Below are 27,067 nucleotides of genomic sequence, written 5' to 3' on the forward strand. Positions count from 1 at the left end.
GGGAGGCAGAGGTTGCAGTGAGCCAAGATTGTGCCATTGCACTCCAGCCTAGGTGACAGAGCAAGACTCCATCTCAAAAAAAAAAAAAAAGTTTTTTAAAATACGTAAACAACATTGACAAACAAAAGGAAACATGACAACTGATACCAACAACTCCAAGGATCACTAGTGGCTATTATCAGCAACTATATGCAAACAAATAGGAAAACCTACTAAAAATGGATAAATTTCAAGACGCATCCAGACTACCAAGATTGAACCAGGATGAAATCCAAAACCTGAACAGGCCAATAACAAATAATCAGATCGAAGTGGTAACAAAAAGTCTCCCAGCAAAGAAAAGCCTGGGACCTGATGATTCACTGCTGAATTCTAGCAAACATTTGAAGAAGACTAATACCAACCTTACCCAAACGATTCCAAAAATAGAGGAGGGAAGACTTCCAAACTCATTCTACAAGGCTAGTATTACCCTGATACCAAAACCAAAGATACATACAAAAAAGAAAACTACAGGCCAGTATCACTGATAAATATTGATGCAAAAATCCTCAACAGAATATTAGCTAATTGAATTCAACAGCACATTAAAGTTGGGGTGCAGTGTCCCAGGTTCACCCAACCCTTCCCGTTTTCCTCTCTGTGTGTGTCTACTTTGCTGTGTTCCCTGGTGGCAGCGGGGGTGGCAGTGTTGGTGTGTGGGCCTCCCAGGACAAGGGGAAAGTGAGTATGCCCTTTTCTTGCCTCCTGCCAGGCATCTGCAGCCTAGCACAAGCTCTGGCCAGGTCTTCAAGCAAGGGACCTGGAGATGTTCTTTTCTAATTTCTGGATTGGTAACTTGAGGCAAATTCTGGATACTAGAGTCAGAACTAAGACAAGACTTGAATCACAGGAGTCTGTGGTCCTGAGAGGCAGAGGCGTGAGACCTTCTAGAGCTGGGTGTGTGTTCAGGCCAGTTGCTTCTCTCTGTGCCTCAATGTTCCAGGTACCCTTGGAGGGGCTGAGATCCCAGGGATCCCTGGAGCCTGGCTGCATGGCCTGGCCACCCTGATGCCCTTGTGTGCTCCATGACAGGACAGCAAGGCCGAAGAGAATGGCTCCAACAGCTTCATGCACTCCATGGACCCACAGCTGGAGTGGTAAATGGAAACTATCCAGAACCTGGTGGAGTCCTACATGGCCATTATCAACAAGACCATGTGGGATCTCATGGTTGGTGTCATGCCCAAGACCACCACGCACATCATGATCAACAACGTGCATGCACCGCCTCATGGTGGGAGGGGGCTCCTGTGGCACAGGGCATGCAGGTGGCCATGTTGGCCTGGGGGAGATGCCGACCAGCCCTATGGGACCAGGTACGGGGAGGGATACATAGTCCAAACCAGAGGTGTCTCAGAAATATAACATGGGACTGAGGACAGTGGCCCATGCCTGTAATCCCAGCACTTTGGGAGGTCAAGGCGAGAGGATAGCTTGAGCCCAGGAGTTTGATTCCAGCCTGGGCAACATAGTGAGACCTGGCCTCTACATAAAAATTTTAAAAATAGCTGGGCTTGGTGGTGGCACGTGCCTATAGTCCTAGCTACTCAACAGGCTGACATGGGAGGATCACTTTGAGCCCAAGAGGTTGAGGCTGCACTAAGCGGTGATCTCGCCCACTGTACTCCAGCCTAGTGACAGAGCAAGATCCTGTCTCCAAAAACATTTTGAAAAAACTGAGTAGACAGGTGTCCTGGTGGCATGATAGGTCCAGGGTCCCCTCCCAGATCTGTGACCTTGGACACGTGACTTTTCCTCTGGACCTCAATGTCCTTTCTGAGTGAGAAAAGGGCTGTGGGGAGGCAGATCTTTGAGTCTAAGTGGTGTAGAAGCCACATCTGAAAAGCCATACTCAGGACTCCAAGTCCAGCACACAGTCCCACCAGGGCCTGGTGGGAGGCCAGGGCAGCACAGGTATCAGGTCCAAACCTCCTTCCCTCATTGCCCACTCTCAGACCAAGGAGTTCCTCTTCTCGGAACTGCTGTCCCACCTGTACTCGCATGGGGACCAGAACACGCTGATGGAGGAATCAGCATAGCAGGCACAGCGGCGCGACGAGATACTGCACATGCACCACGTGCTGAAGGAGGCGTTCAGCATCATGGGTGACATCAACATGACCACCATCAGCACGCCCATGGGGGCCCATTGACGACTCCTGGCTGCAGGTGCAGACCGTCCCGGCCGAATGGAGGTACCAGGGCTGGCCCCCAGTAGCCCCAAAGCACCCCAGCCTCCGTGACTGAGCCTGGGAGCTCTTGGAGCAGGCTCTGTGCCCAAGCTGGCAGACATGGGTGCTCTCTGGAGCTTATGGTGTAAGGGCTGAGATCCTGGAGAGGCTTGTGTGTGGGGCTGTACTCTGAGGTGGCCAGAGGCCTAGCAATGTCATCCTGGGCCCGCTGTACCTGTTGTGCAGTCTGAGTCATGCGCCAGGGGAGGGCATCCAGCTCCCAGTCTGGGAGTGCTGAGAGCCAAATCCACTGCAGAGCAGGGGTGATAGTCAGGGTCATACCTCCTCTATCTGTCGGCAATCCAGTAGTGATCTAGGATAAAATCTTGAGAGTTCCATACACATGATCATCCCACAGCACACCTCACAGGCCAGGCAGGGACACACAGCCCCTTTCTCTCCCTCCCAGGTACCATCATAGCTGCTAGTGTGTGCCTGAAGGCAGGGTCCCTGGCCCCCACTGAAGCACTACTGCCAGCCAGCAGAGTCACGCACCTTGGCCTGCTGCTTCTAGAGGTCACCTCTGCTATTCAGCCAAGGGGACCACAGTGCCTGCTGGCCTGGCTGAGCTCCACTCAGCAAGCCCACCCACCTTCCTTGCCATGGACTCTCCCTCTTCTGCTTCTCCCAACAGGAAGGGCCCAGCCTCACCTGTGTGACCTGCAACCCCCAACGAGCTGAGGCTCCCCCTCCTAGACTTATACATCTATAGCCTATGGCATCTGGCTGCCTACCCTCCCTACCTCCCCCAGGGTCCTGGGCTTTCTGACTGCCCAGAGGGAGCTCCAGCAATCACTCCAGCCATCCATCCCTTTTAGCTTCATCATCCTGGTTCAAGCACTGTTCCTTCTCTATCAGGTCTGGTGGCTGCTGCATTGGGTTCCAAAAAGTGAGAGGTGGCCCTGGGCCAGTGGGTTGGAAGACAGGGTGACCAGAGAAGAGGGAAGCCCGAGGGGGCTTGGCATTGCTCTGAACAGTGGGTGCACTGCCTGGGTGCCCTGGAAGAGGCCAGCGTGTGTGGGGTGGGGAGGGCTGCTGCAGCCCCCAGGCACTAACCATGAAGCTCCGGCTCCTCCATCTTCCTCCCCTTTCCTTTCCAGCCCCTCTTTTCCAGGAAGCTTGCCACACTCACACATGCACCCTCCCCTCCCCGGCCCTACCACAGCTACTGTGGCACACCTGTGCTCTGCACTTGCCTCTCCAGCTCTCTACTCGCTTTTCTCTCTCCTGTTTTCTCTCTGCTTTCTCTCCAACTGCCAGCCGATTGGGTCAGGCAAGACCATCCCGTCCTCAGAGCCCAGGCACCCCTTCGACCTCTAAACAGATCCCTCCACTTCTTGGAGACCTCCCTTTCCAAGCCTGCCTGGGCAACTGTTCTGTGACTTGACAATGGCTCCCCCAGCCCCAAAGCCAGCCCCCTACATCTGTGACTTAGTCTGTTGTAGTGGTGAGCGGACACATCCAGGTGTGACCATTGCCGAACACTTGTGCCCCCTCTGTGGTACGCCCCTGCCCTGGTCTATAAATATCTATAAATACCTATATATATATATATACACACACCCCCACAGGTGGCCGACCACCTCGCCTCTAGCACTGGGAATCAGTCACCGTGCTGGTCTTTTGGAGTCTTGTGGCCCAACAAGAGAAATCTGTCCCCTAACATTGGCCCTCCAAAGTGCACCACCTCTAGTGAGCCTCCCTGTCATGCCTGGCCTGTGGACAGCCAACACCCGCTGTCCCTCCCGCCCCCAACCAAGCATGGGAGTGCTGTGCAGGCAGCTGTGTGGCTTGACAGCCTCTGCCAGTCCTGCTGTCCCTCGGCTGAGAATCAAATCATTTCTGGATGACGTGGAAATGCATCCTCTGCTGGCCGTGTTCTCTATGGAGCTCACAGGAGGGGAAAGACCAAGCCATTTCTAGGGTGCTGTTGGGAGTGGTAAAAAGGCCATAACCCTTTCCAAGGGACACTTTTCCTGGAAAGCCCCTGAAGCTTAGCTGGCTCTTATCCTGTGAAGCCGGCTCTGGCCAACAGGGGGCTGCCATGAACTCAGCCTGGAGGGAGATTGAGGAGCAGCCAGCACTCTAGAGGGACAGATGGGACAGGCCACCAGGTGCAGACAGTAGAGGGAGGCAAGGGGACAGAACGGAAGAAACCTGGGGTGGGTGGAGGTCAGTGCCCTTAGGTGCTGGTACCTGTCTTCCTGGCCACCGCCAGATCAGGCTTCTGAGTCTGTTGGCTGTCAGGGCCAGACTGCACCCCATAGGCTCCATAGCAGTCCCCATGGAATCCCCCAGGTGTCACCAGGCAGCAACAGGTAACAGGCCTGGAAGGTCCCCAACAGCCCAGCTGGACATGCTCAGACACTCTGGGGCTCCCCATTCAGTGGCACAAACTCCAGGACCCAGTGAGGGAAATGGGAACACACCAGGCCAAGCAGTATGGCTAAATCTATTTATTCCAAAATAAAAAGCAAAATAAACAGGAGTCCAATCACCAGGGAGTCACAACTCCATCCCCTCCTCCTTCCTCTGTCCTATGCTAGCAATAAATAAGTTTCCCAGCCACAAATAATTATTAGACCCTCCTCCCCATGTGCCAGCTCCAACCTCCGCTAGCTACGATACAGGGGCGGCCCTACCCTCTGGAATATACAAAACATTACACAGACACAATATGTACATCGGGGAAGGGGGCCACCCCAGCAGCCTGTGCCCTCGCCTGGTCCACAGTTCGCCCCACTGTCCCGCCTCAGCTACCTCTCTGAATAAGTAGATTGGAGAACCCCTGAGGGAAAACTTGCTATGGTGAGAGTAAGGAGGCCATCAGACCTCCTCCGAACAAACCAACTCCACCAGCCTCTGGCTCTTAAATAACAATCATCATCATCCAGAAATATAAGGACTCAGCCCTGGTCAAGGCGGCGAAGGGTCTGTTTGTCTTTCCCCATTAGACAGAGGTCGTGTGTTGCTACCCTAATTGTAACAGGGTGACTGGGAAGGGGTGGTAGGGACATGGTGGCAGTGGAGACTCCAGCCCCATTTCTCCAGGCTTTGCTGACAGGGGCCTGCTTTTAATTTTTATTTTTATCCCATGACTTTAAAAAAAATCCCATAACTTCTTTTTCATAACTTTTTTTTGTAACTGTTCATAAAACTTTTTTCTACTTTTATCCCACAACTTTTTTTTGCCACAACTTTTTTACATTTTTTTATCCCACAACTTTTTCACCCCATAACATTTTTAATCCTGTAATTTTTTTTATTTTGTGTTCTTTTAATAAACAGTTGCATATATTCCAATTTTGTAAAAATGACACAGATTATCTCATGCCAAGCATGCTCAGCATTTGCGCAGTATCAATACCTTTAATACTATAGATTTCAAGACTTGCAAAATAAAATTTTAAGGCAAAAACAGCACTTTGCAACAATTTAATAATTTATTACATTACAGTAGCATCACACCAGCAGTCAATAATGCCACTTCAGGCAAAAGTCTTTCAGTATTTCCATTATACATTCTGTTTACAAGAATTCATAAATTGGTAAAATTCATTCTAAGAAAACTTGGCAACTAAAGCTTTGGACTGGAACTGGCATTTCTTTCTCTACTTTTCCTTCCTACCGTTTCTTTCTTTTAAACTGCAGTATTCATATTTTAAAATGTTTTAACTTATTTCAGAACATTAAGATAGCAGTTACATTTTTTAATACTTATATTATTTTTAAATGACTCAGATAAAGTTTTAGAGAAACTATATTATGGATAGGGCTAATTTATACTTTCAAATTTTCTAAAAATCAGCTTTGGTTTTAGAACTGATTGTTTTTTCATCATCTACAGTCAACGATGGGAGCCTTTCATTCCTCAGAAATAATCCCTTTTTAGGTCATTGAGAAAGAGTACAACTGCTACAGCTCATGGTACAATATCTTCATGAGCCCAGAGCACACACAAATCCTGAGGGAACTACCATAGTACAGCGCTCATTCTTGGCACCGGAACAAATGAAACGCACTCTATCCCGCACATACCTGCCAGAGCAGGACACTTTCCTCTTCTGTGAGATTTAAATATCCCCCAAAATGTTATTACTCCCATAATCAATACACAGAAAATGGGGGAAAGGCTGTTTCCAGTTCTCAGCCTTTAAACAACTCTAAATGTCAGTACTCACAGTGGCATATATTACAAAGTAATAAACAGTGCACACTTGAGGGCAAACCACATATTGAGCAGTGATTAAGATTAGATCAAACATAATAGCAGAATATAAGCAGATTTTATCTGAATTCCATAATGAATATACATGCTGCAATAACATTAAAAAAGCATGGCAGCCTATTCCAAACCAGCAACAATAGTTTTGTGCAAATAGTGGGTCTTTGTGTGTCTGACCTCCCACCACGTAAGGGCAAACTCGATATGCATGCTAATGACCTAAAATTATGAAATTAAAAAAGAAAAATGCTAAAGAATGCCAGAGTGAACATCAGTGAAAGCCACAGAGACCCACTCTCCTTTAACTTTTTACAAATAAACTTAAATTATAAATTAGAAACACAAATAATCATGAGTGTCTCTAACATTCAAATGAAGTAAATGAATTAGGTAGGAGATTAACCCCATAACTTGTTTCCTTTTGTAAAATTTCTTGACCAGCTCTTTGATGATGGTGATGTTTATCTCCTTCTTCTCGGCAACCAAGCCCGGCAAAAGAATGGCACACAGGGGTTGATGCCCAAGCCTGGGTGCTCCACGCTGTCGGTGAGGCTCACCTCACAAAGATCTTTGGGGAGAGGGAGGCGGGGATCTGAGCGCAGTGCGAGCCTCTCCTGCCCCTGCCTGCCCACCTGCCTGAGGACTCTACTCACCACCATGCTTGTCGGCAGCCCCCAGCTCCTGTGGGGCTGGGGCTCCCAGACTGGGCTCATCAGCAGGGTTCTGGGCAGTGGCCGGGAATTTGCTGTGCCCCTTGTTGTAGTCCCCACAAGCCACATCATTATCTCCTGCAGCTCCAGCAGCTTCACCTGGATGGAGGGGTGCTCAGCTGTCATGCTGCTGCCCACCCTCACGCCCGCCCCGACCCCCACCCCATCAGAGATGTTGCACACCCTACTTTCATCTCCTCCTTGTCCTGGGCCAGCCTGATGTAGTCCTCCTCCCGGTGCCGCATCTTTGGCACTACCCCCTGGCTCCATTATAAGGTGATGAACTTTCCTGAGGGAGGACAGGGCTCAGACGCTGAGACCCCTCTGACAGCCCTGCAGTTCCCACTGCCATGCCCTGTCCTCCAGCTCACTGATGGCGTCTGTCTTTCCAGTACTGGATGAATTGAAGTTCTAGTTTCTCCACCCACTCCCTTAGGTCCGCCTTCTCTTCCAGGAGGTCCGTAAGCCCTCTCTGGAGTCAAAATAATGGGGTCATATCTTGGCAGCGACCTGTCCCACCCCTGCCCTTCTTGGCCCATGCCAGGACTCACTCACCTCCAGCTTCTCCATGACCTCCTGCAGGGCCTGGTAGGTCTCCCCACTCATAGACTCGGCCCCAGTCACTGGGACTGGGATCACTGCTTCTGGCTCCTGCTGGGCAGAGGCCACCGGGTGAGCCAGGCACTGGCAGCACACTCTGTGCTCTTTCACCTGCTCTTGTAACCGTGCCTACTCCTCCTGGGCACTGACTTCAGTGGAGTTGTAAAATGCCACCTGAAGGCAAGAAGTGAGCATTCTTGTAGGGGCATACACAGAACAAATGGGGCAGAGAGGTGGAGCGCAGCCCCTTCCCTTGGGGCCTCAGAAAGTGTACCTGTTGGTCACAGGTGAAATCGTGTCTGACTACTGGCTCCCAGAAGGGGTGAGGGTCCCGAGAAATCAGAAGGCAGGGAAACCAAGAGCATAAAGGGGTCTTGGAGGGAGCACTCAGGAAGGTGGCAAAATGGGTGCAGGGGGGTTCAGGCTCACCATGGCCTCCCAGATCTCCAGGTCCTCCGGGATGCTTGGCATGGGCTGAGGTGCCTCCTCCTCCTCACTGTCCAGATGTCCTCCTCCATCTCCTGTGGGGGGTGGCCAAAAGGGTCCTTAGACAACCTAACAAGGGAGGTACTGTGGGCTCACCTCTACCTCCACCATCACTGTATAAGCCTGAGCCAGCCCCTACCCAGAGAGGAATAAGCTGCTGTTCTTTATTTTTACTTTTAAGAACCAGGATCTTGCTATGCTGCCCAGGCACAGTCCCACTACTAGTCGCTGCTGGAGTTCTGACCTGTTCCATTTCTGACCTGGGCCAGTTCAGCCATCCTTAGGCAACTTGGTGGACCCCGCTCCCAGGAAGTCACCATATTGAGGCCGAACTTAGTGTGGGCACCCAGTCAGCATAAGGACCAGCTGTTCTAAAGGTCTCTTCCAACTCCTTAATCCTGTGCTGCTAACAGTGTCCCCTTCCTCCTGGGGCTCTCTCCTCTTCCTCTGAGCAGGTTCCCATACCTTCCCCAGGGAGAGCCGTGAGGCTCAACTGAGCCTGTAGGGGCTGGTTCTGCTGGCTGGCAGCTTCCAGACGCTCCTAAGGGGCAAGGAAAGAATGAGAAGGCACGGAGTGTGCCAGGGTGTCCCCCTCAGCAGCTCCCTCCCCTGGGTCTCCTGCAACTTTTGGCGGGCCATCTTAGCCACTGCTTTGCCCCAAGCTTCCTGCTGATGCAGCTGGTTCGTTAGCTGGGTCTGCTGCAGTAACTGCCTGTGCAGCGCCTCCTTCTCAGTGGTCAGCTGCTGATAGGCGGACACCTGCTGCTGGTAGGTGGCCAGGTACTGCTGCAGGTGACCCAGGTAATGGTCTGGCTGCTGCTGCAGACTCTGAGCCTCTTGGTTCTTCAGCTCCACCTCCAGGAAGACCCTGGGTGTGAGGGCACCTGGTGGCTGGCTTCCAGATTCTGGGTCCATTGATAGGGTAGCCAGAGAAATGTGGGGCTCTATTGCCTGCCCAAGCCCCTGGCCCCTTGTTCTGGGCCTAAGTGACTGCCTCCTTTTCCTAGAACCCCATGCCTCCTTCCCCAGCCTCAAATCTCATACCCTCTTCTCATCATTTAAACTGTAGGCCACAGACTGGTGGAAAAGCAGTGGGAGACAAACACCATCTGCTAAGTGTGCTACATGCCTAATGCTTTCCAAGTATTATCTCATTTAATCCTCAACTCCTCTGTAAGGAAAATGATAACTTCCTTTTGAAGTTAAACAAACAGAGACTTAGAGATGCAAAGTACTTGAATGGTGACCTGTGGAACTGAGGCTGGAATCCAGTTTTAATCTAAGGAGTATTTTTGTTGTTTGGAGACAGAGTGTCACTCTGTGGCCCAGGCTGGCATGGAGTGGTGCAATCTCAGCTCACTGTAACCTCCACCTCCTGGGCTCAAGTGATTCTCATGCCTCAGCTTCCTGAGTAGGTGGGATTACAGGCATGTGCCACCATGTCTGGCTAATTTTTTTTTTTTTTTTTTTGGTAATTGTAATAAGAGATGAGGTTTTACCATGTTGGCCAGGCTGATCTCAAACTCCCTACCTCAAGTGATTCTCCTGCCTCAGCCTCCCAAAGTGCTGGGATTATAGGCGTGAGCCACCGTGCCTGGAATAAGGAGCCTCATATACCACTGTCTCTTCCCCTGTGATTGGGGGGCTCCATACCTCTACCTGGGATGATGATGTCCAGACCTGGGAGGAGCCCAGGGCTCCACATGTCTAATAGTCAGAGGGCAGGAAGCAAGAAACAGTCACAGGACTGCCCTGGAGGGTGCTGGGGCCACTTGACCCCAGGCTGGAGTGGCCTCTGTACTGGCACCTCCCCTCCCCAGAGGCTGGTGCCCGCTTCCCAGCCCTTCTTGGATAGGGGGTGGAGGTTACTGTTTCCTTCACCTCGCTCAGCTTCTCCTGCAGCTCCTTTACCTGCTGCTCCAACTGCAGTGCGCTCTTGTTCTCATTGTTCTGGACAGACAGAAGCAATCAGCAGCCACCCACTGCAGCTGGAGAACCAAGAACTTGGTGTCTGCCTCCCATGGCACCGGGAAGAGTGGAGGCAGGTGAGAAAAATCATCCCCTCTCCACAGCCTCCAGCGCAGCGCTCTGGCTCACAGGTGCCTTTAGAAGTAACATTTCACATGAGGGCTACAATGCCCCTACCAAGGCCTGGAGGACTTGGTAGGAGGGCAGCCTCCCCAGGTGGGGCAATGCACCAGCTCTTCAAAGCCGCTCTGTGGCTCGGCCAGCTGCTGAAGCCTCTCCTCCTGCTGCTGAAGCCTCTCCTCCTGCTGCTGAAGCCTCTCCTTTTGCCCCCAGATCAGGACACTCATGCACTGATTGTTGTCCACCTGGGCTTGGAGTTCTCCTGCCATTCTCTCCACCTCCTTCCTCAGATGCTGCAGCTCCACCTCAGAGGGCACTGCTGGAGGCTCCAGAGGCAGGGGTTCAGCGGAGAAAGGAAGCAGGCAATAAGGGCCTCTGGATTCTCAAAAAAACAAACAAAAACACCTCCTGTTGGTGTACAGCTCCTCTCAGGCTCCCCAAACTTGACCACACTGCTAATAATTCCTCACACCCAGATGGTAGCCAATCTTCCGAACCACATTCAGATAGAGAGCACTGTGGGTGACTGACAATGGGCCTTATTTGCTGATGGGGACACTGAGGCTCATGGAGACGACAAGACTTGCTATCTCCTGGCACAGACCCCTTTCCCTCTGCCTCAAAGCCCTTCTATCCACCCCCCTCCCTGGGGCACTCTAAGCCACTCCCAGGGCCCTCTGATGCCAGGCCTGCTCCCAGGTCATGCCAGCCCCATCTTACCCCTCTGGTTTTTGAGTTTGGACAAGCTCCTCTCCAGCTTCTCTACCCGATGTGTATCATGCTTCTTCTCCTTCTTCAATGTGCAAACCTGCCCAAAGCACGGGGGCAAAGGGCCCTGGAGAGAGGGGCTGGTGGCTGGACAGGCTGCAATCTCCCTCTCTGCTCCCACCTCCGCAAAGCCCATGACCACCTCTGGCCGTACTATTCCCATTTTACAGATGCCCAGAAAGATCCAGTGACCTATTGAAGGTGGGGGACTGAAGGGTCAGAGCTCCCCTCCGGAGACATTTTCCTCATCCTCTGCTGCCACCAGGCCCTCTCTCCTTTTATGTGTTGAGCATATTCATCTCTCTCTAGCTGGACTTGTTTAACCAACTCCTTCAACTGCAAGAACAGGCACAGAAGTTAGGAAAGGCCGTCACTGGTCCTCACCTGCTCCTGGCCACCTGGGGTCATCTTCCTTCCACATCCCTCCCTCTGCAAAACCTCACCTGTGTTGCATGTGTTTCAGCAGTGCCTGCTCCCCTATGGACTGCTCTAACTGCCACTCAATAACTGCTTTACCGCGGCTCGAGGTCTGGATGGTGAAGAGTGAGAAGTTTCCAATCTGTGGATCCTGGGGCATTCCACACAGTGCCCCTTAAAAGGGCTAGGGCTTGGCTCAATATACAACTCGGTCAGTAAAGATCAAGGCACTTCCAAGCCCATGGTCTGGTTTTTAAAAGAACTCAGCCAAGTTGGAAGGGACAGGGAAAAGATCGAATTTACAGCTGGCTAACAGACATCCAGAGAGATCAGATAATATTGCTTTGTTATTACTGTTATTGCTACCACTGTTTGAACTTTTATTGAGTGTTTCACCAGGTACCATGCTAGCAATCCCATTTAATCCTTGCAACCACTGTAGGAGACAGTTACTATGATTACCTCTATTGTGTAGATGAAAAAACATGGAGTATTCGAGGTTAAGTGCTTGCCTAAGATCACTTAGGCAGAGCTGGGATTTGAACACCCAGGTCTATCCAATTCCCAAGCCAATTTTTTTGTTGGGGGTGGGGGCACAGATAGGAAGGTGAAAATTAATCTTTTTTCACTATTTGAAAGGATGATACATTCATATAGTCTAAAACTCAGAAGGAATACAAGGGAAGTGTCTCCCAGCCACTCTGTTGCTATCTCCTGAGCTTTTTATGAACCCTTAAAGACATGTTTTATGTATATTATCATAGTATGCACACACACACATACACACACACACACGTTTCCTCTCACTACAGAAGTGGTAATATATTAAAAGTATTCTTCTGTACCTTCACAGTACAAGTAAGTACCCAATACCCCACCTAGGACTTGGCCAAGACCACAGCCAGGTAAGGGCAGGGCAGGCACTTGGCCTCCAAGCTCTGCATCCAGTACTCACTCCCCACAGTGCCTCCCAACTCACCCACAGCAGCTGACTCAGCCCCAGGTTGCTCTAACAACCATACACAAAAGCAGAGGGAAAAGGCCATGCTGTGTTCTGGGCAGGACACTCCATCCTGTAGAATGGAGCTTTAGGCTCACTCCTCCATCTAGAAAGCCAAGCTGCCAGGGGATGGGACAAGTGGCTGAACTCACACTGATCTCCTTCTTCTCCTGTGTGGCAGTGACAGCAGAGAGAGCGCCCACTCTAACTCTGCTATACGCTGCAATGAATGTTGCAGGCAGCCAGCCACATCCTTGGATTCATCTGTAATGAGACAGTTGAGATGGGGCCCAAAGAACTCCCCCTAAAGACATGCCAAAGTGCCAGGTTGAAGGATGACAGGGTGCCCAGATTCCTACATTCAAAGTATCTGAGAGAACGTTTCATGTAATACAGGTCTGTATTTAGTTTCTCCTTCTGTATATTCAATCTCTGGATTTGAACCTTTGGGAGAAAAGCCAAGCAAGTGCTGAAAGAGAAGGAAAGAAACATTCTCTGGAGGACAGGAGAAAACTTCACACCCTCCACTCACCTCTAGCTCCCTTTTGGCTTTCTGTTTCTCATTGTTTGCTTTCTTTTCCTACAGGAAGAGGAAGACAGAGCTCCTACCAGGGGGAGGCAGAGATGGCACAGCAAGAGACAGGCCCCCAGAATGCCACCAATGCCCCAGGACAGGCCCACCCATGGGACCAGGTTATCAGGGACCCTGTAGGGATGGGGTGGATCTGAGGGTTGAGCCTTCTTCCCTAGGCTGGGAGTGGGTGAGATGAGACCAGGGCTTCTACATCTGAGTGCCCCCAAAACCCAGCAGTCATGTCGTGAGCAAACAAAGAAATCACGTCACTTCTTCCAGCTGATGTTCTACTTGTTTCTTCTGTTGTTTCTGTTGGGAGAGTCAAATTAAGATGATGGATGGTGGCCCCCTCAACTCTATTCCCCAGACCAGGGAGCAGCAGGCAGTGGCCAGGAAAGGATTTTAAAGGCAAAGTTCTCAGACCCAAAGGGAACACTACCTGGTAAATTCTCCTCAAGCTCCGAAAGACAGAGGATTTGGGTCTTTGTTGGTTTTCAACCACAGCCACAGAACTCAGTCTTAATCTGGAATCTCTTGAGAGGAGAGTAACATAAGCCTCTAGAGATGGAGTTTGAGAGAGGCCACCCCTTCTGCCAGCTTGTGATTTAGAAAAGTGTGTTCATTCAATAAACATTTACTAACCATGTATGGACCAGGAACAGTTCTTCACAACACATATAGGATGGAAAAGGACAGACAGGAGCCCTTGGCCCTAAGGTTTCCATTCTAGGGGGCCTTTAAATCTCTGACTCTCAGAACTAACAGAAAGATACTCTGGTATTCCCTACCTTCTCCGGAAACACGAACCCAAAAAGGAGAGGTGGCTTGTTCAGAATCAAAGAGCAAATTAGGGACTGAGTCACAGCAGAAATATGGGGACCCTGACAACCAGTCAGGCTAGCACTTCCCCAAGGGGCAAAAACCCCAGGGTGTGTGTAGCTAGGACTCAAGCAGGGGTGTCTGGAGAGGAGAGAGTCAGCAAAGAGGGCAGCAAAAGAAGAGCCATGCTGCATGCTCTGGGTTCCCTCCAGTTGAGGCCTGGGTGCCCCAGCTCCCTATTTGTCCTTGGCACCAGGCGCCCCCAGGCCCTTTCTTCAGGGTCCCAAGGGGAAACTGGAACCCAAGATTGGCAACGTGGAATCAGGGAACCCCATTGGACTCTTACCAAAGATTTGATGGTGTTATTCAGTTGACTGATTTTTACAGACCTCAAGTCCAGGACTACGGCTGGTTCTTGGCATGGGTTCTGAGGTGCATGCAGTAAGGAGGACGCGGAGGAGGAGTGGGTCAAGAAGTAGAGAGAACAATCATTAGGATTGGGGTGTGTGTGGGCTGTCTCAACTGGCAGAGGGGCACCCAGCCCCCACTGTGGGAGAAGGTTGGAAGGCTGGCCTGCAGGGCCACTGCACCTCCACCCAGAGCCTCTTACCTCCAGATCCTTCAAGGTAGCAGATGATGTAGGGCCCTCCCCATGGATACCTGTTGCTGACTATAAGAGATGAGAGTGTACGTAGGGATGTTCTGTCCACCTCAGTGTCTAAGCCCTCTAACTTCCTTTCTTCCCCATCAACTGGCAACATTTTCTTTTCTGCCTATCTTGGACCCTTTCTCCCAAAACTCCTCTGTGCCAACTTCTCTCATGGTTCTTATCTCCCTCCATCCCACCCTGGGACCCTTTCAGTGAGTCCTGATGGCAAGTGACTGTTCTCATTGTCCTGGCTTCCCTTTGAGACTGGGGATGAGGAAAATCAAACAGCAATGACCATATCCTGGATGTCCTGGGTGTTTACAGCAGGTCATGTACTAGGGATTAACATAAAAATAACAATGACAAATCTCATTTAAACTTCACAAAGGGAAGTCAAACAATACCACCTCTATTATATAGATGTGAAAAGAGGGAGGCCCAAAGAGCTCAAGCAACTTGCCCTAAATCATATCCCTAGCAGACGGAGAGGCAGGATTCAAACCCAGACTTCTTAACCAGTACCTAACAGTCCATTCACAATCTTAACAATTACCCTCCACTGACCCTTGGGCCACCTGTTCCCAGGAGCCTGGCCAGCCAAGACTCACATCTCCAGGTGAGTGGCAACCATCAGCAGTGGCTGTCTCAGGGCCACTGCCATTTGTTTTCCTATTCCTCTTTGCTCCTGCTGGAATGCCAGGGCTCTTTCTCTGCCAATATTCTTTTAACTGTGGGAGAGAAGAGCAGTAATACTCATGAGTACTATCAGCCCCTACAGCCACATCCTCCTTTACAGTTTTTACAAAATACTCTTATACACCAGCTGATTTTATGACACCAACTGTACAAGGTGTTGGTACAATCATTTAGTGACTGAGGGGGATTGATATCATGGCTAGAGAAAAAAAAGAAAAGAAAAGAAAAGAAAAAAATGTAACACTGGAACTTTGAAACTCAGTCTTCTGACTCCAAGCTTTGGGGTTTTGCCAAGAAACAGTGGCTGCCAGGGACCAAAACCAGAGGCAGAGGTAAAAAAGTAAACATTAAGTAGGCAGGAACTGTATGCCGTGTGGTTTAGAGTCATACATCCTCACTTGTCTATTAGTGTGAAGCAGTGCACCAGTACCTCTCAAATTTTATATCAATGTGTCCTCATGGCAGAAGGAAGCCTTTCTGTTAAATCTGGGAATTTATCAGAAAGAAGACAACCCAAACCTCATTTCAGAGAGAAGTCTGGTATACTCTTAGAAACCTATGTTACCTAGGTGACCTATGTGACATCCCTAAGTACATTATTGTTTTTTCTCTTGATCTCAAGAGAATCAAGGGAAACTGATGCTTCAGAAAGATGTCCCACATTTATCCTGTGGCACTCAAAGTACCCCAGGTTCAGATAATATGAGGAAGATTCAAGCTGTCAAGTTCAGTTTCCCAAGTTCTATTCCACAGAAGATGAGCAAATCTCACTTCAGAGACCACTGAATGAAGGGCAGTCTGGCCCCAGAACCATGGAGAATCAGAATATGAGGTGGAGAACTCAGAAAAAAAATGTTGAAATCTCTCTGGAAAGTAGAAGCTTGGGAGAAAAGCCAAACCAAACCCATTCCCCCATTGCCACCCAGAGATACTGTTAATGTTTTGAGCTCACAGGGGAAGTGTAGGCTTTCCCCACTGTCAATGTCTATGTGAAGGGAGTAAGGCAGCCTGAAACCTCTTGCTCCTAGGTCCTATAGTCTCCATTCCCCTTCCAGCTGGAAATTTGTGCTGTGACCAGAGGAACCAGAAACGGGGTGAGAATGCTTAGGGGACTGTGTCGTAAGATCAAAGGCCAGTCTTGCAGTAATGACAGTTCCTAGGTGGACTGTGACATCACTACATTCCACTCCTCCTGGTTGGGGGAAAGGACCACATCAGTGTGATGTCTGAGTAGCTGCTCCATGATGGGGGAGGGAAACACAGGGTTGAGACCCAGGTCCTTGGAGATGCCAGCACACAGAACCCAGGAGGTCAACCTTGAGGCAGCAGGAGGGGAGGGCAAAGTCTGCAGCAGGGAGCCCCAGGAGTCACCAGCCCAAAGTCACCCAGGGATGACTACCAAAGGCAGGGCCTGCGCCTGGGGGACCCAGGTCCTTGGAGACACGAGCCTAAAGAGCCCAGGGGGGGTCAAGCTTGGAGTGGCAGGTGGTAAGGGCCCAGTAATGGAGTAATGGAGCCCCAGGAATCACCCGCCCAAAGTCACCCTTGGGTTACTGCTGTGGGCAGGGACTGGGCTGCTTGCTGAAGGGGCGGAGCTGACTGACAAGACTCTGGTTGGGGGAACCCAGAGAGGCCATGGTTGGGGGGCCCAGTCCGATGTGCCTCAGAAGAGGTATGGACTCTGGCAGTGGTCTTGTCATCAGAGGGGATCTGTGGCTGGGTTGAGGGGCCATGACATGGTGCGTTTTTACGTTTTTCTTTGCTTCCGCCAATTTGCTCTGTCGAGTTTCTTCTGCCATCATGGGGTCGGGAGGGAGGGGAGGTTGGGACCACATCAGCGAAATCCCAGCAAGCACTGATCAACACCTCCAGTCACCTACCAGGCAGCTATGCCACTGATCCACAGGAGGCCTAACCAGGGCCCCAGTAGAATGCAGAAATGGGGCGTGGCCTTAATGCTCCAAGCTCATTGGTCACTGAGCAAGATTAAAGGGAAAGGGGGTGTAGCCAGGCAGCAGTATGTCCAGAGGGACCTGCAGCTCACAAAGAAAGCTGCCCTCGCAACCGTTGTCCCCGCCCACTCTGAGGGGAGGGGCTGCCCAGTCTGGGATGAGGGAGGTGCCAGCTTTTGTTTTAAAAGCTTTAAAACTTTAAAAAATATATGTGTGTATACTTTATATATATGTGTGTCTGTGTGTATCTATGTTTTCCTTCAGAGCTGTGTTCATTATCCAGTTTCTATGCAAGGTCTATGATTTTGGCCTATATTTTTCATCTTCAAACACAGTACAAAAATTACCAGTATTACCATAACTGAGATACAGATCCTATAAAAATGGAAAATCCATAGCATGCCTGATGATTGATGAAGCAGATTATATTATCCAACATTCTAATAAGATAAAATAATCAGAATAGTTTGTCTTTTTTGGAAAAACGTTTCTCTTATTCTCCTACGTTATAGTTAAGATTTTTTTTCTTAAACAAGAAACATGTCTAATATCTGTAACAACACAAAGCTTTTGGGCCGGGTGTGGTGGCTGGCGCCTGTAATCCCAGCAGTTTGGGAGCTCGAGGTGGGTGGATCACCCGAGGTCAGGAGTTCAAGACCAGCCTGGCCAATATGGTGAAACCCCATATCTACTAAAAATACAAAAACTAGCCAGGCATGGTAGTGGATGCCTGTCATCCCAGCTATTTGGGAGGCTGAGGCAAGAGAATCACTTGAACCCAGGAGACGGAGGTTGCAGTGAGCCAAGCTCACACCACTGCAGTCCAGCCTGGGTGACAAAGTGAGACTCCATCTCAAAAGAAATAAAATAAAATACAAAATAAATTTTAAAAGCTTTCAATTTAATAAGCACTCAAAGCTCTTTACCAGTTTAAAACAAATACAAGGCCCATTTTTCTAGAATCACCTGGCCTCTCTAAGCTTTGCAAATGAAACTGAATTTCTCACTTCATACTTGGCTATGACTTACAATCATGAAAACCAAGAATTGTGTTATGTCACTGTGTACTGCTTGTTACCTGAATTCCACACGAGACTGGGATCAAGGGTTGAATCTTTCATGATTTGCTCCATAACCTGTGTGCTTCTTATCCCAGACCAAACCAAGCTTTTGTCTAGAGTTCTATAATTTACAGGTAGTAGACAAGAGTGGTTCTCAGTAATGTCATCTCTGGACTAGCAGCACCAGAAGCACCTGAGAACTCTTTATAAGTGCAAATTCCCAGACCCTACCCTGGACCTGGTGAATCAGAAACTCTGGAGTAGGGCTCAGCAATCTGTGCTGCAGTCATCCCTCCAGGTATTTAAGAACCTCTGCCATACAGCAGGTAGAAAAATGTGTTTCCTTCTGGGGGCCCAAAGCCAGGGATACTATATATTCTGTCTTGATACAAAACAATGACATGCAATTAAAACACATAACTCTCCTTCCTACTCCCACCCTCCATCCAATGTGTTTTATTTTTATGAGTTCAATAAGAAAATAAGTGGCATTCAGAGGTTTACTCTAACAAGTATATTTACAAGAATCAGTTCTTATCTAGCCTGATCTCATACAAAACCATTTACATCCTCTTACTGCTAAAGTTTTTTAAAAAAATCTTCACAATGTAAGTCTCAGGCACACTAGGAGTTCTATAATAAACCACCAAGTAGATCAGAATGTCCAAACTTACTAGAGAAGAAAAGTGGAATCATTGGCTATATTTCCAAATTGCATCCAAAGGAAATTTAAGTTCTGAAATTTTTTCACCTTCATACTTCCAAGTTAATAGAATTCAACCAGAACACTCCATTTCTTCAAAGCCTCTAGCCAGGCAAAGTTTTACTGTATTACTTCTTGCTTTCAATGGATATAGGCTGAGTCCTGGTAGGCACATTTTGTATACCTGCAAAGATGCAGAACTAAACAGTTCCATCTGTTCCATATTAAAACAAAAGTCCTGTAAACCTTGGATGGTGAGTGTAATACTTCAGCACTAGCACCAAAGTTCAAATAGGAAAAGATGCCAAAACACCACTAGCAAACAAAACTAAACTCTTGGCCGGGAGCAGTAGTTCACACCTGTAATCCCAGCACTTTGACAAGCCAAGGTGGGAGGATTACTTGAAATCAGGAGTTCAAGACTAGCCTGGCAGCATAGCGAATTCACATCTCCATAAAAAAATTTAAAAATTAGCTGGGCATGGTTGCACACACCTCTAGTCCCAGCTACTCGACAGGCTGAGGTGGGAAAATTGCTTCTGCCCAGGAATTTGAGGCTGCAGTAGCTATGATTATGGCACTGCACTCCAGTCTGGGTGACAGAACAAGACCTAGATGATTACATTCTCTCCTGCTCCTGTTTACACTAAAATCACTAAGTTAAAACGCTTTCAAGTTTGGCAGGATAAAAATTAAGTGAAATGTGACTTTGAAGTTTGGAAGGAGAAAGAAAGAAGGAAGGAAGGAAGGGAGGGAGGGAGGGAAGGAGGGAGGGAGGGAAGGAGGGAGGAAGGGAGGGACGGATGGACGGAAGGAAGGAAGGAAGGAAAGAAGGAAGGAAGGAAGGAAAAGGAAAAGAAAGGAAAGGAAGAAGGAAGGAAGGAAAGAAGGAAGGAAGGAAAAGGAAAGAAAGGAAGGAAACAAAGGAAGGAAAGAAAGAAAAAAGAAAAGGAAAGGAAAAAAAGGAAAGGAAAGGAATTAATATACATCCAGCTATTAAAAATGATGATGCCAGAATATATTTACTGCCACAGAAATATATCCAAAATATAATAAGTGACAAAAGGCTATTATGATTCTACTTTCTAAAATGTTTACATGCATAAAAAAGGGTAAAAAGCAACAAACTAGAATGTTTTAGTGGCAAATTAAAGATTTTTCTTAATATTTGTCATCCAAATTATTACAAAAAGAATATGATTTCCTTTATAATCAGGGAAAAGTGTTAATTTCATTTATCTATATTTAAATCTCTTTTCTTTTTCTTAGTTTTTCTCCCATATGTATCCCATGCAGGCTAGAATCCCTGCCTCTTGAGGGAAACCAGCCCATTTTTGGGAAGTGCACTACATAAAGTTGTCCCATCTTCCTTTTATTTTAAGACATCTGGAGACATTTTTGTTTCAAATTCTCTTATTGTTCTCAGAATATATATTTTAATATATGAAATTGAGGAAAAGACAAAGGAAAGGCTGACTCCCTACCACCCTCCTGGGGCTACTCTTCCAATTTTTGCTGCTATTGTTATGTATTAATATTCACTGGGTACTAAAAAGATGGGCAGCCCCTTAGATCCTTTTTTCTTATCTCTTTCTCATAATCCTACTTCATTCCTTCATTCACTTATTTTTTAAAGGGTCATGTGTACAAATATATAGTTTTTATTTTAAATATAACTATCTATAAAAATTTTAAATATAACTATCTATAAAAGTATGTGCAACATCCCCTTCACAGTCTTATTCTCCTTCCACAGCCAAACATTTTTAATTCATTTCTTATATATCATTTCAGAATTTATCTTTGCAAATACACATGTATATTCTTATTCTACTCTTCTCTCTCAACACAAAAAGTAGCACACCATACATACGATACCATTCCTTCTCCCTTTTAAAAAACACACACAATAGGTCTGAGTTCTTCTACATGACTACAGAGGTCTTTCTTATTCTTCTTTTCAGCTGCACAGCATGCATCGTTAGGATGTACCACAGTTTACTTAACCAATTCCCAGTTGGCAGACAGATATCATCCCTATCATACTATTACAAGCAATAATGCCAAGTATAACCACCCACACACACCAAGTTCATTTCTGAATCTGCCTTTCATGAAGCCTCTGTTTGAATCACAAGGTCACAAGGCTGAAAATTAGCCCCTTTCTTAGTTTTCATTATGTACAGCAGTATGTAACAAAAGACTCCGTTGGGCAAAGCAAACGTACCCTTTGGAGATTTACTTCATAACAATAAATGGATAAACAGAACACCAAGGAGAACCATTTCTATTTAACCATGTGCATGTATGTATACAATCATGCATATGCGTAGGAAGTATAAATCAATCCATCAAAGCATTAAGCATTGTCTCAGTATGGTGGATCTATGGAGTGCTTTGTAGACCGCCCTCCTTTCCTATCAATTCTTTCTAATTTCACAACAGTAAATATGTATACTTTTGCAATATAAAATTTCAAAAAATGCTAACTCAAATTAAGTTGTATATATTCCTTCAGTCTGTCCTATATTTGTATGGTGCTCCAGAGTGCTCAAATATCACTTCATTAAAAATTTTTATTTATTTTTCAAATATAGAGATGGCAGGGTCTTGCTCTGTCAACCAGGCTGGTCTTGAACTCCTGGACCCTCCTGGATTCTCCCACTTCTACCTCCCAATGTGCTGGTATTACAAGTGTGAGCCATCACACCTGGCCGGCTTCATTTCAGAAATCTTTCCCCAACACTCCATATATTACAAATAATTCCTTTTTCTTGTTTAGAAAGCATTTTAGTGATATCTCTATTACCTCACTTGTCACATGATAATCAATTGCTCACCCATCCATCTCCCTTCATTGCTCATGAGCTCCTTGAAAAGAGTCTGATTTTCAGCACCTTGAACAGTGTGCGACACTTACATGCTTCATACATAGAGAAGGAAGTGATTTCACTACAGTGTAATTATTCCCAGAATTCAATATCTGTATTTCTAAATTGTTCTAGATAGTCTGCCAACAACCTGAGAATGTTATGTTTTTTTCCCTAAAACTTCCATCCATTACCGAGTGTCTACAGTCATAGTTAACTCAATTGTGACATGACCTCTGGCCAAGCCAAGTCATAGTTTTTTTTGTTTTTTTGTTTTGTTTTGTTTTTTAGGTGATTTTTAATTTTAATTTTTGATTTTGATTGTTTCCTTTTTGTTTTTTTAATCTAGCAGTGTTTGGTAAACTTCAACGTCTCTACATTCCTGTGTCTTAGCACCTACTGGTCTCTGCTTGGAATAATGTCTCAAGATTTTAGTCACCTGGAAAAAATTTCTACTCACCCTTAAATAATCAGCTTAAATAGGCCAGGCATGGTGGCTCATGCCTGTAATCCCAGCACTTTGGGAGGCTAAGACAGGGAGATCACCGGAGGTCAGTAGTTCAAGACTAGCCTGCCCAACATGATGAAACCCCGACTTTACTAAAAATACAAAAAATAGCTGGGTGTGGTCTCAGATGCCTGTAATCTCAACTACTCAGAAGGCTGAGGCAGGAGAATTGTTTGAACCTGGGAGGCAAAGGTTGCAGTGAGCTGAGATCGTGCCATTGCACTCCATCTTGCGTGACAGAGCAAGACTTCATCTCAAAAAAAATATAAAAAATTTTTAAAAATTTTTAAAAACTTAAATAATACCTTCTCTGAGAATCCTTTAAATCTTCCTATTCTTTCAGGAAGAGTTGAAAATTTCACAACTTTTGAAACATTTGTGCCTCTATTACTATGTATCAGGCACTGAACTGAGTACCTAGGATAGAAAGATGAAACTGTAGATCCTGCCCTCATGGAGCTCATGGTCTAGTATGGAAAACAGACATATGAACAAATAACCACACTACAGGTCTTCAGAGCTCAAATCCTATCCTAAATACTGCTAAATAAGTGTTCTGTGAGGTTTTGAAAGTACCAGGGCCAGAGACAATATGGCTGCTTGGATGACTTTCCATCCAAGTTAACATTCGGCCCTCATCACCAAAGGTGATATGTGTGTGCCTCTTCCTTGCAACCCACCAGGGCCTAATGCATCATATCACCACTTCTGAAATTAGGAAACAGGCTCAGAAGTCCAAGAGCTTGACCAAAGTAACTCAGTTGGTAAGTAGCAGAACCAGGTCAGTAGGATTCTTCTTCAATATCCTGCCAGTTACATGGGCAAGTGACCTCAAAATCAACAAAAGACAAGTAGAGGTTGACATGTGTCAATGGAGAGAGGCTCAAAAGGAAGAGTTTATACACAAGAATAGAACAGAAATGTTCTGGAAGTATGCCTGGGGATGTGAAGTAGGAGTGGGCACACCAGGTTTCACCTTGGTCAAGTGAATCTATAACTCCAACCTGGGCCTCACCTGCTGAGCTCCAGACTTAGCTATCTGTCTTTCTTACTCTAATATAAAATCCACAGGGCAGGACCTTAATCTCTAGCTTGTTCATCACAGATTAAAGCAGAGCCTGGCTTATAGTAAGTACTTAATAAATACACAAATGAATAAATAAACATACATGAGTGAATAAATAAACTATCAAAGAAGCTAAAGAAACATTCCACATTCTTGGGGGAAGGGATTACCATGAAACAGACCCTAGCAGTCACTTACGAATACAGTTGGCCTTCATTATTTGTGAATCCCATATTTGCAAATTTACTTACTTGCTAGAATGTCTTTGTAATCCCCAAATTAATACTTGTGGAACTCTCAAGGTGGCTCCTGGATAGACACACAGTAGTGAAAACTCTGTCACTCCTTGCACATGTCCCAAGCTAAGGTCAAATTAGGTGACCCTCAGTCTTCTTGTTTCAGCTTTCATACAAAGATGACCTGAAGACAGAGACAGTAGAGGACAGCGCAGGGTCGTGCAAGAAGCTGTGGCTCTGGGGCCAATAGGGCAGGGTCTGAATTGTAACTCTGGCACCTGTTAGTGGAGTGACCTCAGGCAAATCACTTAACACTTCTGTACTTCCTTTATTCTTTTGGAAATAAAGAAAATTCAATCTACCAGGATGAGCTGTTTTTGGGAATTAAGATTATAACCTACGTGAGATATGTATATATGTACATATATACCCTGGAAACAAGGTTTTAGAATTTGATTAATTCGGTGTTCTGGGCAACTTTATGGAATATTACTACTGCAAATAATAAGAATTGACTGTAATTATTTATAAAGAAATAACAGAGATATAGACAAAACAATTATTTGGATGAGCTAGAGGCAGGCTTCAAGAAGCCTCTGAAGAAACAGAACTTCACCAGGCACTTAAGGTGTGGAAAAGGCTTGCGAGGAGAGAGAATGGTGCCTACAGAGAGAGGTCCAAATGGTGGAAAAAAACAGGTAGGGTTAGGAAATGGCATTTCAGGAAGTCTAGAGCAGTAGAAGATGAGGCCAGAACACAGTGCCACAGCACTTCTCTGCACCCTGTATACACCCTGTACCACAGAACCTCACTCTCTGCATTTAATTCTTGGTTTCTAGTTCTCTCTTCCATTAAACTGTGAGCCCCTCAAGGTCAAGGTCTATAAGAAGAAATCACAGCTACAGTTCTCTAAATTTGAAAACAAGTTATTAAACACAGATACACCCAAAAAGACTGTACAAAAATAATGTTGGATTTCAACTGCAGTCATAGGAATTCACAACTGGTATACATTTGCAATCTGTCCAGGATTTTTTGCTGATGACTGCTGTAACACTGTCATAAATCCTTTTGTTTTAGACACCAAGACATTTGTTAGAATGTCTCAGAAAGACATTCTAAAAGAGCAAGAAATATCTTCATCTTTTTTGTGTAACTGATTGATTGGTTGATTGACTGAGATGGGATCTCATTATGTAGCCCAGGCTGGTCTGAAACTCCTAGATTCAAGCAATCCTCCTGCCTCAGCCTCACAAGTGGCTGAGATTACAGGCACACACCACCACCACGGGCTCTAGTGTGATATATTAACAAAGCCTAAACATACAGTCCATTAGACAAGGCTTCCACCTCAGAGTAAATATTTTTTTAAATTCACTCTAATAGACTTATTTCTCTATATGCAAGATACAATTTTACCATAGTAAAACACAAAGAAGCATATTGATATACACATATGTTACAAACAGGATTAAAAAAGTCATATAATTTTCTCCACAAAAGCTTGCAAAATCCTGGCCAAAACATGGTAAACAGGATGTTAAACTCACAGCTTAAATTTCCCCACTGAGACCTAGGAAAAACAATGCCAGTTTCTGTACAGTCACGAAACTAAGCACTGTGAGAATTTAAAAGATTTGGTAAACTTGTATATTCTCCCCATCCCCATACACAAGAAGCCAAAAGAGCCTAGCAGTCTTACCCCAATGCTTCAATTTCCTCCAGCCTCCAAAACAAAACCCTCACTGTCCAACATCTGAATTTATATTTTCAAACGTCTAAAATCTTAATCAAAACTAAGAGCGGTGCATTAGCTTTGCCCCCATAAAATTCTTGGTATAATTTTACTTAGGCACAACACAGATTGTACTATTACTTGAAAACATGGATAGAACCAACATTACTAGAAACCAAACGAATGTATTATGAAGGTGAAAGGGAATAGGGAGTGTTGTTTTTGAACAGATTCAACGCTGTTATTCTCCACTCATAGGTTGGGTGTGATCACATCACATCGTGCTGTACAACTAAGTATGTCCTATATTTTATGACAAAGCAGGGTAACAAATTATTTATTGAGGACCTGTTGGGTACACAGAGGCATGCTAGAAGCTGTAAAAGACTTGATTCTTGCTCTCAAGAAACTTCCAAGGTTGTAGACAGCCTAATAGAATGTAGTCAAAAGCAAATACTTCAAGCACTACCCATCACAATTACCTCAGGTATTTACTTTACCCTTCTACAAGTCTCTGAATATTTTGAGGCCCCCTTTCCTATCTCTGTGGACTCTATGGCTCAACATTCTTCACAACCACAGGCTTTCCTGCACTTCATGTTGTTATTGAATCAGCATTTCTCATTACCTGCCTCATTTGCCAATTAAAATTCCACTTTATATTCAACCACCATTTTGGCTTTGAAGCCACTGCCTGATACTGACACTTTGGAGATGTAGTATGACTATTCTTATACGTCTCTCTCTACTGATGAGGATCCTCTTTTAGTATGAACAGTACCATTGACTTCCAACCAATTAGTTTTGATAATATCTGAAATATCAAATCATATTTCATAATACTCCTAAAACAAATAATGAGTGGTGTTCTCTCAAATATATGTATAATCAAATGTGAAACTGAGAAGATTGGGAGGACCTGAGACTCAGAGATTGTATTCAGGACTTTATAGTGGCATTTATTTGACATAATTATGCATTTAAAAAATAAGTTAAATTGTCATCAGATCAGTTTGAAAATTATAGAGGCTTTTGTTGGTGAGAAACGTATTTTATATATAACCATTTACTCATAGAAATATTTTTGATTAATGCTATCTGTTAAAGACTTCAGTTCACAATATTTCACCTGTTCACAGTATATATCTTTTTGGAGCTTTCCTGGAGAAGCCGAGGACCACGTGCTAATTGCTATCTGATGTTATTCTGGGAGGACAACTGATTGTCTTTGGGTTGCAGGGGGTTGGAACTTGAAGGCGGATCTGAGTCTAGAGATCTTGCCACTGACTTTGGGAAGTCTGTTGATTCTACCTTTGGAAGTGCCTTTAAATGCCTTATTAGGAAAGCCAGGCATGGTGGCTCACACCTGTAATCCCAGAACCTTGGGATTATTGATTAATAAATCAATTTCAGAAATGCTTGGTAAATTCAACAGGACTTCACAGAACAATGAATTTATATGGCCATGTTTTTTTTTTTTTTTTCAAAGAGCATTCACAAGACTTTCTAGTACACCAGTTTGGGAACTGTTGGTGGAGGAATCAGGGTAATTAGGATTTGGACTATTCCAGGTAGAGGTTGTCACTATATTCAACGAATTGTTCTTAGGCTTTACTCTTTGTATATATCAG

At 46.1% G+C, this 27,067-nt stretch overlaps 2 protein-coding genes and 1 pseudogene across 15 annotated transcripts in view; 1 reads left to right on the forward strand and 2 right to left on the reverse strand.

The window, feature by feature from the left end:
• Positions 1-5,692: 5,692 nt before the first annotated feature.
• Positions 5,693-9,209, reverse strand: LOC105479425 (golgin subfamily A member 2-like). Its single transcript, XM_071099238.1, has 6 exons — positions 8,943-9,209; positions 8,760-8,835; positions 8,238-8,353; positions 7,764-7,859; positions 7,152-7,307; positions 5,693-7,066 (listed from the first exon to the last, which is right to left on the reverse strand). Exons 1-6 carry the CDS (start codon positions 9,207-9,209, stop codon positions 7,052-7,054), a joined length of 726 nt encoding a protein of 241 aa, XP_070955339.1. The 3' UTR covers positions 5,693-7,051.
• A 1,013-nt stretch (positions 9,210-10,222) lies between these two features.
• LOC105479413 (putative golgin subfamily A member 8D) overlaps positions 10,223-27,067 on the reverse strand; it is a 128,757-nt gene continuing 111,912 nt past the window's right edge. For 5 of the 14 annotated variants that reach the window (XM_071100567.1, XM_071100566.1, XM_071100572.1 and 2 more), the window contains 3 exons: positions 23,717-23,885; positions 18,993-19,205; positions 13,581-15,337 (listed from right to left, as the gene is read on the reverse strand). Coding sequence is in view for 8 of the 14 variants with exons in the window: in XM_071100566.1 (XP_070956667.1) it covers positions 23,839-23,885 (47 nt within the window). In the remaining 6 variants the exon portion in view is untranslated. Of the gene's footprint in view, positions 10,765-11,102; positions 11,487-11,593; positions 13,451-13,580; positions 15,338-15,735; positions 16,222-16,257; positions 17,709-18,992; positions 19,206-23,716; positions 23,886-27,067 lie in introns of those variants that run through there. The other 9 variants (XM_071100574.1, XM_071100562.1, XM_071100569.1 and 6 more) reach the window with 7 other exon arrangements.
• On the forward strand, positions 11,809-12,837 carry LOC105479424 (uncharacterized; annotated as a pseudogene).

This window comes from Macaca nemestrina, chromosome 7 (genome assembly GCF_043159975.1).
Source record: "Macaca nemestrina isolate mMacNem1 chromosome 7, mMacNem.hap1, whole genome shotgun sequence".
Lineage (NCBI taxonomy): Eukaryota > Metazoa > Chordata > Mammalia > Primates > Cercopithecidae > Macaca > Macaca nemestrina.